Raw genomic sequence first — 14,064 nt, 5'->3', positions numbered from 1 at the left:
ACTGCAATGAAATGGAAGGAGAACTGAATAAAAGAAAGAGAGCCAGAAAACTCCAAAATTCAATAGCACATTTCTAAATGATGCATGCGGCCAAGAAGTCTCAAGAGAGGTTTAAGAATATTTTGAAGAAAACGAAAATGGCGAAAAAAAAAAAAAAACAACTACCAAAATACATGAAAGTACAACTTAGAGGGAAATTTCAACCTAGCATTGAATGCATGGATTGGAAAAAAGAAAAAAATAAATAAATGGAGCAGGGCGGAGTGCTAGGGCAGTAGAACTGTCCTGTACAGTTCCATAACAGAGGACCTTGACCATGTCCGTTTGCAAATTGCCCTCCACCAGCAGGTAGCCTTATCCCGAGGAATGAAATAGACCAATTTTTATCATACGCACATACAAATAAACACCTATGAAACCTACTGTTATGTACGATTATAATATGCCAATAAAACAGTGTCTGATTTTATTTCTTAATCGGGTGATGAAAATGCAGAGGAATATTTAAAAAAACAAACAAACAGAAAAGAGTGTGCGAAACTGATGTGACTCCATTTTTAAAAATAAATACATAACAGCAGCTTCTACCTCAAGGCCTGTCCTAAGGAAGGGGGCGTGACCCTTGTCCTTGGGAAAACCCACAGAGCACTCCTAAGCACATCCCCACCCTGCTGAGTTGTTTGTCTGTAAATAACAGGAGAGATCTGCTGCGCCAAGTGTCCCTGACTCAGGCTAGGTGGGGACCCATAGCAACCCCCTAGCAACCTCCAATCAGCATGAGACAGGGAAAATACCTGGGATGCCAGATGACCCCCCAGTAGTTTATGGTGGTTGATAACATGTTGGGAAACCATGTAGTTTAGCACCTACACCCCTCATGGCCTAAACCAATCAGTTCAAAGGAATCCCCCTCTTGTACTAGCCAATCACCCCTACCCAACTTGTTCCCGCCAGTGAATGTGCTAATCAATGTTAAGAGTTGTTTGATTTTCCCGCGGTGTGGAACAATTTGCTGTGTGATGTTGTGATGCATAGAGTATCCCCAAAAACTTATAAAATCTCACTGCACAAAGGACTGGGGCTCACTCCCTGGGACTCCTGCAACGGAGCGGTTGTGAGTCCAGGCTCGAGCTTGCAATAAAGACTCTTGTGTGATTGCATAGGATTCGGCTCCTGGAGGTCTATTGGGGTCCCAGGAATCTGGCATAACAAGTGAAGCTTTTGACTCTCTTTTGAGGCACTCAGGACAGGAGGACCACAAGTTCAAAGGTAACTGGGCAACTTAGCAAAACCCTGTCTCCAAATAAAATAAAAAGAGCTGGGGAATGTGGTTCAAGGATAGCGCACCCCTGGGTTCAATCCCTAGTACAGAGAGAGAGAGAGAGAGAGAGAGAGAGAGAAGAGTAGAGTATAATACCATTTAAAAAATGGATGAATGAATGAACTACATGTGTGTTTGTGTGACACAGAAAAACATCTGAAAACCTCTCCACTGGACGCTTGGGGGCTTGGGGTCCTGAGCCATCTTCTCTCTGCCTGGTTTTTGTCTTCTTGCCTTCTTGCCTATGTACACATGGCTATAAGAAAAAAAAAAATCTTGAGAGGCTGCTAAATAATTTTTTTACAACAACAAAAGACCAGGAAGGAAGCCCTAAATTGGTTTGTGGACGGGATTTCTCTTGCCTGGGAGCTTCAAAACAACATTTCAGAGTCTCAAGAAACACCAGCTGCTGGTCCAGGGACACAGGGAAATTGCAGAAGTGGGGGAGGGGCGGGTGCACTTGGGGCTGGAATCCTCCGGGCGGGGCATGTATTTGCTAAGCAGAAATGCAAAATTTCCTGCTAAGGAAACGAAACCAACAGCTCAGGCTCCTCGGCAGAAAGGATAAAGGCTGAGCCAGCAGGTCTCCGAGGCTGTTTCCCCTCCACCGGGCACCATGGCGCTCAGAAGCGTCTCTGCCTCAGACCTAGATAAGTACATAGAAGACCATCTCCTGCCAGACACACGATTCCGCAAGGAAGTCAAAAAGGCCATCCACATCATCTGCAGTTTCTTAAAGGAAAGGTGTTTCCAAGGTGCTTCTCACCGCGTGCGGGTGTCTAAGGTGGTCAAGGTGAGCCCCGTGCTGCTGTCCAGGGCAGGGGTGGCTGCGTGGGTAAGCAGTCCCACAGAGAGGGAGAGAGTCAGACCACAGAGCAGGCATGCACAGTGAGCCGGGGCACAGAGGTCTCCGAGGCTCCTTTCTGGTTTTTCCCATATCACAGATACAACCACAGCCTGTTAAAATCAATTCTGATGTGAGGTCCTGCATCCGCATTGTTAAGACACATCCTGGGTGAAGTTCATGATCCTCTGTCCCAGGCTATGTCCATATCAGAGATGGAGAAACAGGGGCCCAGCTCTGATAAACAATTTGCTGATAGGTGGCAAGGCTGGAGATTCACCATTTCTGCAGTCTCATGAGCTGTTCAGAGCATGTTTGAAAAGCAAATAGCACCTATTGGCTGTGAGATCTTGAGCAAGTTACTTAACTTCTCTGTGCCCCAATTTTCTCATCTCACAGGTCCATGCAGGTTAAGGAAAATAACTGTGCAAATCAGCATGATCTAGTCTGGGGTGTTGCTATGGTGTGGATATGAGGTGTCCCTCAAAAGCTCCTGGGTTAATTAATGCAGGAATGTTCGGAGGTGAAGTGATTGGATGGTGAGAGCTGTGACCTAATCTGTCCATCCTGGTTGAATTGACTCACTGGATGGTGACTATAGTCAGCTGGGGCATGACTGGAGGAGGTGGGTCACTGGGGACATGCCTGGAAGCGTTCACCTTCCCCCTGTAGTCCCTTCCTCCCCCTGCCTCACCTTGAGCCCAGAGCAATGGAGTCAGGCAACCACCATGAACTAAACCTCTCAAACCATGAGCCAAAATATACTTCCCTCCTCTAATTTGTTTCTGATAGGTATTTTGGTCACAGGGATGCAGAGCTGACTGTTACAGGTGTGTAACAAGAGAAGATAACAGAGTACAAGGGAGTAAAGAACAGACACTTCAATAAGACACCCAGGGCTTGACTGGGATCTTTGCTGCCTACCGGCTGGGTGATTGAGCTGCTATATAATCTCACTGTGCAGATTTCCCCATTTGTAAAATGGAAACAAACAATAACAGTATCAAATGCATAGAGTCCTTGTGAGCATTGTAGAAGTGAAGATTTGAAACGCCCTCTGAACCGTGGCTAGTGCTTGATTGTTAGTGATTGTGCTTAGCTCTTTATATGGCGAGGCTCTTCTCACTAAGTGTCAATTATCACTCTTGTTGTGTTTTTGTTGTTGATGTTGTTTTTTTTTTTTTTTTTTAAGGGTGGCTCCTCGGGCAAAGGCACTACCCTCAGAGGCCGGTCTGATGCGGACCTGGTTGTCTTCCTTGAAAATCTCACCAGTTTTGAGGATCAGTTACGACGCCGGGGAGAGTTCATCACAGAAATTAAGAAACAACTGGAAGCATGTCCGAAAGAGAAGTTTGATGTGAAGTTTCGGATTCAGAGTTCACGATGGTCCAATCCCCGTGTGCTCAGCTTCGTGCTGAGTTCCTCTGACCTCAGTGAAGAGGTGGAGTTTGATGTGCTGCCCGCTTTTGATGCCCTGGGTGAGCACTCCTGGCCCCGGGGATCAGCCTTCCTCCTCCATGGTCCTCTTTCCTATTTCTGAGCTGCAATCTCGCATGGTTTGAGGGTTTTACCCAAACAGCGTGACCATTTAAAGCTACAGGCTGTGGGGAGGTTTTAGAGTTTCCCCTGGGGCAGGTGAACCCATAAGATCACAGAAGGGGTGTTTAATAGCAAACTGGCACAACTAGGGGACGGGGGCATCTCTTAAAAAATATCTGCAAAGTATACAGCCTCTGTTAGTGGCAAAGTGTGTGGGCTGCATCTTTGAAAGATGGAGCAACCTAGATCTAGCTCAAAGCTAATGTTCCTCTTATCCTCTCCCAGTGCTGAGGGAACCTTACACTCATACTGAGGGTTGGGTATCTGCGGGGTCAAGGGGACAAGACCCAGAACCTCTCAGAGGTGCAATTTTTACATCAAGAAAACTGACTTAATCGCACCTCCTCTGTCTGTCTGTCATTATTTAAAGATTTTTTTAAATTATTATTTTTGGTATCAGGGATTGAACCTAGGGGTGCTTAACCACTGAGCCACATCCCCAGCCCTTTTTATTTTTTATTTTGAGACAGGGTCTTGCTGAGTTGCTTAGAGTCTCACTAGGTTGCTGAGGCTGGCCTCAAATTTGCAATTCTCCTGCCTCAGCCTCCTGAGGAGGGGATTACAGGCATGCACCACCCAGCCTGGCTAAGAATTAAATGATAATCTACATTAAGCTCTTACATCTAGCCGGTCACTGTAGGTCTTCAAAACCACCCGTTCCCAACTCTACACGAACATCACCCTGGACCATCACAGTGAACTCACAGCGGGGACTTCACGGAACATTTATTTTAAATGTTGGAGGGCGACATAGCAACTACACCCTGCTACTATGGTCCTATGGGGGGTTCTTGTTGGCCTAGAGAAGCTATGACAATATATATATTCTAAATGTGCCAGGAAAATGAGAATGACTGGGATTCTGCGTTGGGCACTTGGGTACAATGGTTAGAAAAAAATAAGAGGGAGAGAGAAGAGATTAGAAGAGAAGCAAGCTGCAGGCAGAGGGCAGCACCAGAGGCCAAGGGGTGGAGGTGGGACGAGGGCAGAACAGGCGGAGAAACCATAGGAAGCCGCAGTCGGAATGGAGTGAGGAGGACAGGGAGGAGCCACTCAGAAATGAGCCCAGAGAGCCGTCCCACAGAAGTGATATCACTTGCTCAAGGACACTCAGCTAAGGAGAGGTGGGGCTGAGATTAAAAGTCTGTGGATGCCGGGCGCAGAGGTGCACGCCTGTAATCCCAGGGGCTCAGGAGGCTGAGGCAGGAGGATCACAAGTTCAAAGCCAGCCTCAGCATCTGAGTGATGCCCTAAGCAACTTGGCAAGACCCTGACTCTAAATAAAATATTTAAAAAGGGCTGGGGATGTGACTCAGTTGTTAAGTACCCCGGGTTCCATCCCTGGTACCAAAAATAAAACCTCTGAGTTCTCCAGAGCCTGTGCTCAGGTCACTGTGCTAACCAGCCTCCTGGCAAATGGGAGGCTCAGCCTCAGGTGACTTGACTGTGTCACATGACTAAGTAGGGGCAGAGGGACCTGAACTTGAAGTTTTTCACTCCGGGGTTGGGGTCCTTCGGATACTAGGGGACTGGTGATGTCGCAGGCAGGTTCCCAGGGAGCAGATTCAGGGATGTTCTGGGTGAACACCTCCCGGACCAACACCTTCCCAGCAGCTGGGACTTGCTAGTCCTTCCTAAACCATAGGAGGCCGCAGTCGGAATGGAGTGAGGAGGACAGGGAGGAGCCACTCAGAAATGAGCCCAGAGAGCCGTCCCACAGAAGCCCCCGAGCTCAGTAATGGCCTTCTCCTGGGCACCATGGGCAGAAGTTTCCATCAAGTGGGGACATGACATGACCAGGTCTGTATTTGGGGGACGGCAGTGGGCTGGAGGAGGGGGCCATCCAGCCAACCCCCACAAGCACAGATTATCCGTGAATGCCTACTGTGCGCCATGACCAGGAAGAGGCTGTCTGGGTTGCATGTGTGTCTAGACCTCTTTATCTAGATAAACTGGACAGCCTGTTGCTTCTAGAACCCTGCTCAACCAAGCCACGTTAGATCACATGAAGCAGGAGGGAAAGTACGCAGTCCGTCAAGAGATGTGGTCCACACAGCAACCACGAGGCTGTGGCCACGTGTACTGTATCCCGGTAAACTGAGTTGTTAAAGCAGGAGTGCACACTCAAATAAAGGCAAGGACATCAGCCAGTGACATCAGCATTTATTTCTGTCAAGTATTGTGACTGGCAGCACAATAGGTTCACCACCAACAGCACCATCACAGGTGGGCTGCAGGAGGAGGGAGAAAGAAAGGGAGGGGAGGGGACATGGAGGGAAGAAGGTCTTTCTAGGCTTAATTCTGGATGGTTTCTCCTAATCTACCTTCCAATTAACTGAGCTTCTCTCTAGCTGTGTCTATATGACCTCACTAAGTGACAGGAATTTTTCAGCTGCATTGTACTCTTACGGGGCCACCGTCATTATATGCAAGCTACTGCTACCCAAAATGTGGGACTATATAAGGAATGATGCTTTCTGTCCTTTCCACTGAACCCCACAGAGTGACCCCAAGAACCTCAGAGGAGGACTGACATCTCAAACTTCCACTCTAACAGGTCAGTTAACCAAAGGCTACAGACCCAGCCCCCAGATCTATGTCAAGCTCATCGAGGAGTGCACCTCCCGGCAGCTAGAGGGCGAGTTCTCCACCTGCTTCACAGAGCTACAGCGAGCCTTCCTGAAGCAGCGTCCCACCAAGCTCAAGAGCCTCATCCGTCTGGTCAAGCACTGGTTCCAACTGGTATGGCCATCTTGCCAGGCCATTTGTGGTCTGGATAGGGAGGAGAAAGGGGAGGCAGAGAAAGAAGGGAGGAGGAGGGAGAGGGGCAGGTGAAGGGAAATAAAGGGAAGGGAAGAGGGGAGAGAGAAGAAAGAGAGGTGGAGGGGGTAATGGAGAGATGGAGAAAGGAGAGCTGCAGGAGGAGGGAGAAAGAAAGGGAGAGGAGGGGACATGGAGGGAAGAAGGTCTTTCTAGGCTTAATTCTGGATGGTTTCTCCTAATCTACCTTCCAGTTAATGGAGCTTCTCTCTAGCTGTGTCTAATTTATAGTTGTTTGTCCTAAATTTCTGTTTCATTCTTTTTCCAATCTGCCGTGATACTTTCTATAGCTTCTAATTCCCTCATATTTCAAGCTTTTATTTCTTTGGATATGATATCCCTAGTTATTTTAAAGTCTGTGTGCTTAATCCTTCAATATTGAAGGTTTTGTGTGTTGATTATTGTGTCTCTTTTTTTCTTCTGGTCTTCACTTTTGGTGTCTTATTTTCTTGGGTGCCTGGTTATCTATGTGCTGGTCATTGTACTTGTGAAATGCAGAATGAGGCTCCAAGAGTCTAAACCATCTGCTAGAGTCAGACAATGGATTCAAATCCAGAGCAGTAAGAATTCAGAGCTCAGACTCTCATCAGGGCTCAGTTCCCTTTTCCTATAAAGAGTCAGATAGAAAAAATAAAAAAAATAAAGAGTCAGATAGTTCATCTTTTAGACTTTGTAGGAGATGTGGTGTCTGTCCAAACACAACTCTGTCATTGCAACAGAATTGGCTATATATAAATGAATGGGCATGACTGTGTGCCAATAAAACTTATTCACAAAAACATGGCAGGCTGGATTTAGCCTGTGAGAATGGACTTTACACAGAAGCTGGACCTGCCATTTCTGATTGTTCTCTTCTTCTCAGTGTAAGGAGAAGCTTGGAAAGCCGCTGCCACCCCAGTATGCCCTGGAGTTGCTCACAGTCTACGCATGGGAGCGTGGGAGTGGAGAATCTGAGTTCAAAATGGCTCAGGGATTTCAGACTGTCTTGGGATTAGTCATAGACTACCAGCAGCTTTGCATCTACTGGACGAAATATTACGACTTTGAAGACCCCATTATCAGAACCTACTTAACCCAGCAGCTCAAGAAACCTAGGTACCTACCCCGTCCCCACATGGCTTAGCTCCCCACAGGAAGGAATGCCCAGGCACAGCTGCAATCAGAACTGAAATAAAAATGGCAGCAGCAATAATAATAACTACTGCCAGGAGGGGAAAGCTTGCGTGGACTCACCTGTCCTAACACGACAGCCAAACTCCTCCCTGTGCTGCGGACTTGGATGGACACTTTGTCAGGTTCCAGTCACCGCTGAGTGCTCACTGTGTATGAGATCATCTCCACCCTGCGCCCTTTGAGCCAGGCACGTTCAGATCTCCCCCAGTCACAGATGAGGAAACTGAGGCAGGAGAGGTCAAGTGACCTGCCCCAGGGCACAGCACGCTCAAGGGCAGAGGTGGGATTGGAACCCGGGCCTATGTGTAAAGGTCCCTTCCTCATGGGTCTGCCCACTGAGGGGTAGTGCCTTGCTGGGTCCCTCCTGCCCGAGTTCCAGCTTGTCCCAGGTTCCTGTCAGCTCTGGCAGAAGCACTGGGCTCCCTGGACACCGCCCTGGCTCCTCCCCATCCATTTCCAAATGTTTCTTTTCAGGCCTGTGATTCTAGACCCCGCAGACCCTACAGGAAATGTGGGAGGTGGAAATCCAGAGGGCTGGTATCGGCTGGCGCAGGAGGCCAAAGCCTGGCTGAAGTCACGGTGCTTTGAGAAACGGGATGGGTCCCCAGTGGGCATCTGGGACGTGCCGGTGAGACCTTCTGCTTCCTTCCCATGGTCCATCCCACCCGCTCCATACAGCTTCAACATTCTCCATGTGACTGGGTGACCTGGATGGCTCTATGAATATAGGTGACCTTGAGCAAAAGGTCAAGACCAGTCTCAAAGAAATGACTTCTTGCTAGAGGTCACCCATGCTCAAGGAGTTGCGGGCTGTGCTCCCCCTTTGAGTCATTTTGGCCCCAGTCACAGAAGTCATGGAATTTCCACAACCCGTGTCCAGAGTTCATTCCACTAAGAGTAGCAATAAATAATACAATCCCCACTTACTGAGTGTCTGCTTCGGGCTCAGGTTTCGTCCCAAGCCCTTTAACACAGGTGACCTCATTAAATCTTCCCAATGATTCTGAGCTACACTTACTGTCACCCCATCTTAGGAATGAGAAAAAGAGGCTCCAGAGGTGATATCACTTGCTCAAGGACACTCAGCTAAGGAGAGGTGGGGCTGAGATTAAAAGTCTGTGGATGCCGGGCGCAGAGGTGCACGCCTGTAATCCCAGGGGCTCAGGAGGCTGAGGCAGGAGGATCACAAGTTCAAAGCCAGCCTCAGCATCTGAGTGATGCCCTAAGCAACTTGGCAAGACCCTGACTCTAAATAAAATATTTAAAAAGGGCTGGGGATGTGACTCAGTTGTTAAGTACCCCGGGTTCCATCCCTGGTACCAAAAATAAAACCTCTGAGTTCTCCAGAGCCTGTGCTCAGGTCACTGTGCTAACCAGCCTCCTGGCAAATGGGAGGCTCAGCCTCAGGTGACTTGACTGTGTCACATGACTAAGTAGGGGCAGAGGGACCTGAACTTGAAGTTTTTCACTCCGGGGTTGGGGTCCTTCGGATACTAGGGGACTGGTGATGTCGCAGGCAGGTTCCCAGGGAGCAGATTCAGGGATGTTCTGGGTGAACACCTCCCGGACCAACACCTTCCCAGCAGCTGGGACTTGCTAGTCCTTCCTTGAGAGGGGTCCAACTGGACAGTCACAATGTCCACTGTCACTGACATCCAGTTCCAAGGTGGGAAGAAGGCACCCTGATGTGACCACGTGTTTCCCCTTTGCAGCACACGAGGGACCTTGGGACTGCGTGGCCATTTCAGCAGAGGGGCTACATCAGGACAGCCGAAGACGCTGACCTCCAGTGCCAGAGCACATACCAGGCAGACCTCCTTCCCCAGGAGGACTGGAACTGGACATGCACCATCCTGTGACCCCCTGTGTGTCTGAGGGGAGGCAGCTCTAGAGTCCCCCGAAGAGCCGCCCCATACCAGGTGCAGCTCTGGACCCAGAGAAATCGAGGCACTGCCTGTGTCCTAAGCAAGAGGCGCCCTTGGGGTGAGAGTCCAGCCCCTGACCACTCCCCTTCCTGCTTCTTCCAGGTGCATTTCCCACAGCCCAGCCCCCTCTGCCCGCCCCAGTCTCTGAAAACTTTCTGGCGAGAGAGATTTAGACAGAGCAGAATTCAGTCTCGACTTTCATCTGTTCAACTATCAATAACAATAAATGAAAATAACAGCAAAGGTCTTTCTTGGGTGTTTATTAACTTCAAGGCAAAGAGCCAAGAAGTACAGAAGAAGTACAGATGCCAATGCGTGTGTGTGCCATCAATTCAACTAGAAAAATTTTACTTTATTTTATTTTGGGGGGGAGGGGGTACCAGGGATTGAAGTCAGAGGTCCGTGCCCTGAGCCCCATCCCCAGCCCTATTTTGTATTTTATTTAGAGACAGGGTCTCACTGAGTTGCTTAGCACCTCACCATTGCTGAGGCTGGCTTTAAAGTGGCCAGTACAATAGGCTGAATAAGGGGCTCTGGTCCATTAGCAGAGAGTGCTCCTGTGTGTGCTGGGGCGTCACAGGGTCCTGAACCCCAGGGCGCCCTGCATCCTCGTTAGTCAACCGGGTTCCAGCATGAAAACTGGCTCAGGTCCAAAAACCAGGTCAGGGCCCGTCACCTTGGCTTCTTCTAATGACCCACAGTGGGTGGTCTCCCTCTGGGCTGAGGATCAGCTGAGCCCCGAGGATGCCACGTTGTATTAACCACATCCACAACTCTCTGTGGCCTGGACCTCCCCCCCCCACCCCCTGCTTCATCCCCCCATGGTAACCACGGCATCCACTGCCCCCCATCGTGCCAAGGTCCTATCATCCCCTCCACCACCACCAATGAAAGTCCTTCCCAAAAGGACAACATGGAAACCCTTGAAGATGCCAGCTCCCTCTCTCCAGCACACTCCTTTGGCTCCTCTGGGCCTTCCCCAGGGTCCTTCTGGACTTACACAGCACGTGCAATGTTTAAACATCTCCGTCCACTGATGGTTCCTTTGTTGTGCAAAAGGCTTTTAGGACGACACAGTCCCCCTTGTCTATTTGTGCATTTAGTGTGGGTGTGGGCGTGAGATTCGCCTGTGTCAGCTGATTTTTGACAAGTTTGCCAGGACTACAGAACGGGGGAAAGACAGGCTCTTCAACACACACTGTTGGGAAAACTCGATATCCACGTGCAAAGAATAACGCTGAACCCTTACCTCACACCATAGGCCAAAATCGACTCAGGATGGAATGAAGGCTGAAACACAATGTCCTGAAAATAAAACTCCTAGAAGTCTTGGCGATGACTTCATAGATATGTCACCAAAGGCCCAGACACCTAAAGCATGTCTTATTAGATGGCGTTGAGGTCAGGGGCTGCTTATCCCCAGCAGTGTTTGTTGGAGAGACCCCCCCTCTCCTGGCTGCTCTGCCAGGCCACTCTGACTTGCACCCAGAGCCCATCCATGGGCCAGTCTGTCTGGGGACTCTGGTTCTTCCCATTGGTGTATTTTTGTCTCCCTGAGTTAATCTGGCCTTGTCTTCAGTACTGGGGCTGGTGAGTCCTGACATCTTCAGGAAACCCCTTTCTCTGTTTCTCAAAACTCTGGCTCCTCTTGGCCATTCTATTTTGATGTGAATAGTAGAGTCAACTTGTGATGTTCTGCCCCGAATGTGAGAAATCGCACACGTTAGTTGGGAATGGTCCGTGAACTTGGAATGTCTTTCGACCCATTTCTATACATCCTAACAACTGGGACGCGGATTTATTTTTTTGCCTACAAATCACCTTTCATGTCATTTGTGACAGGTATCCCTAGGGGTTTGTTTCACTGAGACTGTGCTTACTATATTTTCTTTAACTTTATTTGGTAATAGTTAGGAGACTTAAATGCTTTTAATGGTTATAAATACTTGGTTATAGCATCATATGTGATCTCTATGCTTTTCTGAATATTCTGAGTTTAGTATCTTTTTTTTGCAGTAAACTTGTATTATTTGTATAGTCATAAGAAATAACACAACAGTTTTTCTTTCAAAAATGTGTTTTTGAGAAGCCTTTGTCTCAGCTAAGCTCTGATAATTTGTGCAAATGCAGTCATCCCCGAGTCAGCTCCCAGGACTACAACAAAATACCTGAGATAATCAGAAAGAGGAAATGTACAATTTAAGCTCACAGTTGTGAGGGTTCCAGTTCATTGTTGATTGGCTCTGTTGCTTTGGGCCCGTGTGGAGAGAGCACATCATAGCTGAAGCCTATGGAGAAATAAAATGCCTGGCCTCATGGTCAGGGGGCAGAAGAGAAGGAAGAAGAGACCGGGGGTCCCAGTGTTGCCTTGGAGGCTGTTCAAGAACCTCCCATCAGACCCCACTTCTGAACGATCCCACTACCTCCCACAGCACCACCCTGGGAACCAAGCCTCTAACCCACAGGTCTCTGAGGGATCCAGATTTTAGGACCAAGTATACAGAAAGCTCTGAGGCACTACTGTTTGGTGCTGCTAATTCAAGGACAAAATCAAGAGAAATCACACACGTTAGTTTAGGAATGGTCCGTGAACTTGGAGTGTCTTTCGACCCAGGAGCACGGGTGTGTGAGGAGGATCAACTTTGGATGCAAATCAAGGTGCCTGAGTGGAAACGGGTCGTGCATCTCCAGGGGAAGGGCCCTCCCCGCATTCTGGGCTCCACAAAACCAACAGAGGAGAGTTAATGTTTAGCCCAAAGAGAGGAGGGCAGAGTTCACGCTGGCAATAAGGACGCAGCTGAGATCTGGCAGGTGGCGGAACCTGGGACACACCATTGACAGGCCCACCCGGCCCCCTAGGCTGCCTGTCGAGGTTCCCCAGCTCAAAAGAGGGAGATTTTGCTGCTGCCTTTGGTCCCCTGGCTCCCTTCTCCTCCCACAATTCCTTTCTCCAGGCAACAGCCGGGGCCCCAGGGTCCCCCAGGGTCCCCCCAGTGCCTGATTCTTCCTCAGGCCACCACCCTGCACTGGTCCCTTGAACCCTCGGGGAAACTGGCTCTCCTCTGTCACATGGGGAACAATCACAGCTCTAAAAGTGTCTGCAGAGGATTTAGGGAGCAACTGGGTGATGGCACCTGATATATGGTTTATCCTAAAGGATGGAGCTTATGATTAAGATGATTCAAAAACATTGCCAAGGCCCTGCTCTGGGCCAGGTCCCAGGGGCCGTGCTGGGGAGGCAAAGGTGGATGAGGGAGTTGTCAGGGCTCATGTCACAGGAGACAGGCACTGTCTGTGAAAATCCTAATAAACAGAGCTATTTCACTTCTAATTATCTAATTAAAGTCTAATAAATATGATTATCTAGTAAATCACCTTATCATTTGTTAGAGGTGTGGGCAGGGGTGGCTGGAAGAGTCTCTTCCATGCCTCTGGCTTCTGGTGTCCTTGGGTTGTGGCTGAATTCCCCGCATCTCTGCCTCCAACGTCACATGATTTTTTCCCTTGGTGCGCGCGTCTCTGTCTAGGTTTCTCTTTCTTATAAGGAGACCAGTTGCATTGGATTAGGACTCACCCTGATGACCTTATTTTAACGTGGTTACTTCTGTAAAGACCCTATTTCCAAATAAAGTCATATTCTGAGGTCCTCGGGGAAGAACTGCAAAGTATGCTTTTGGAAAAAGACCACCCAGGAAGCACGTCCCAGCGGAGCGCCCTCTGTCGGCAATCACAGGCCCCTACAGCTCCCTGAAGCGCGGGCCGGTCCCCAGAACCCTCACACGCCCCTCCAGCTAGAAGGACCTCAGTACCCCAGCTTCACCGAAGGACCAAGGGCCCCTTTGGCTCCTGACAATCTGCACGGCCACATCAGCTTGACTTGGGAGCCTACTCTGGCTTCTTAAGAGTAAATCTGAAAAAATAAATAACAGGGCCCATTATAACTGAGACATTCCAGCCTCAAGCTGAGCTCCTGGGGCCCTTAGTCTGCAGTCTTGACTCAGGTCTCTGGATTGCCATTACTTATCTAGTTTCTTTCTTTTTTTGTTTCATTTCTTCCTTCCTTCTTTCCAGTGTGGGGGCTTGAACCCAGGACATTGCTCTTGCTAGGCAAGCAGCTCTACCACTGAGCAACATCCCCATCCCCACTGAGGATGGACCCAGGGGCACTTAACCACCGAGTCACACCCCCTTCTTTAGTGTTATTTTAATTTTGAGACAGGGCCTAGCTAAGTTGTTTGAAGGCCTTATTTAATTGCTGAGGCTGGCTTGGAACTCATTCTCCTGCCTCAGTCTCCCAAGCCCCTGGGATCGGGTGTGCGCCACCACCCCCAGCCCACATAGGGTTTTTATGAGGATTAAATATAAAGTATTTGGAACAATGC

At 49.1% G+C, this 14,064-nt stretch overlaps 1 protein-coding gene across 1 annotated transcript; it reads left to right on the top strand.

The window, feature by feature from the left end:
• Positions 1-1,844: 1,844 nt before the first annotated feature.
• On the top strand, positions 1,845-9,925 carry Oas1 (2'-5'-oligoadenylate synthetase 1). Its single transcript, XM_046456541.2, has 6 exons — positions 1,845-2,114; positions 3,358-3,643; positions 6,322-6,506; positions 7,447-7,679; positions 8,232-8,385; positions 9,470-9,925. The coding sequence occupies exons 1-6, from the start codon at positions 1,938-1,940 to the stop codon at positions 9,614-9,616; spliced, it is 1,182 nt and encodes a 393-aa protein (XP_046312497.1). The 5' UTR covers positions 1,845-1,937; the 3' UTR covers positions 9,617-9,925.
• Positions 9,926-14,064: the final 4,139 nt, after the last annotated feature.

Source organism: Marmota monax, unplaced genomic scaffold, assembly GCF_021218885.2.
Source record: "Marmota monax isolate L192 unplaced genomic scaffold, Marmota_monax_Labrador192_F-V1.1 WCK01_AAM20220418_F8-fsc00185, whole genome shotgun sequence".
Taxonomy (NCBI): Eukaryota; Metazoa; Chordata; class Mammalia; order Rodentia; family Sciuridae; genus Marmota; species Marmota monax.
Note: the sequence above shows the minus strand (reverse complement) of the source record. Positions and strands in the feature narration are given on the sequence as shown.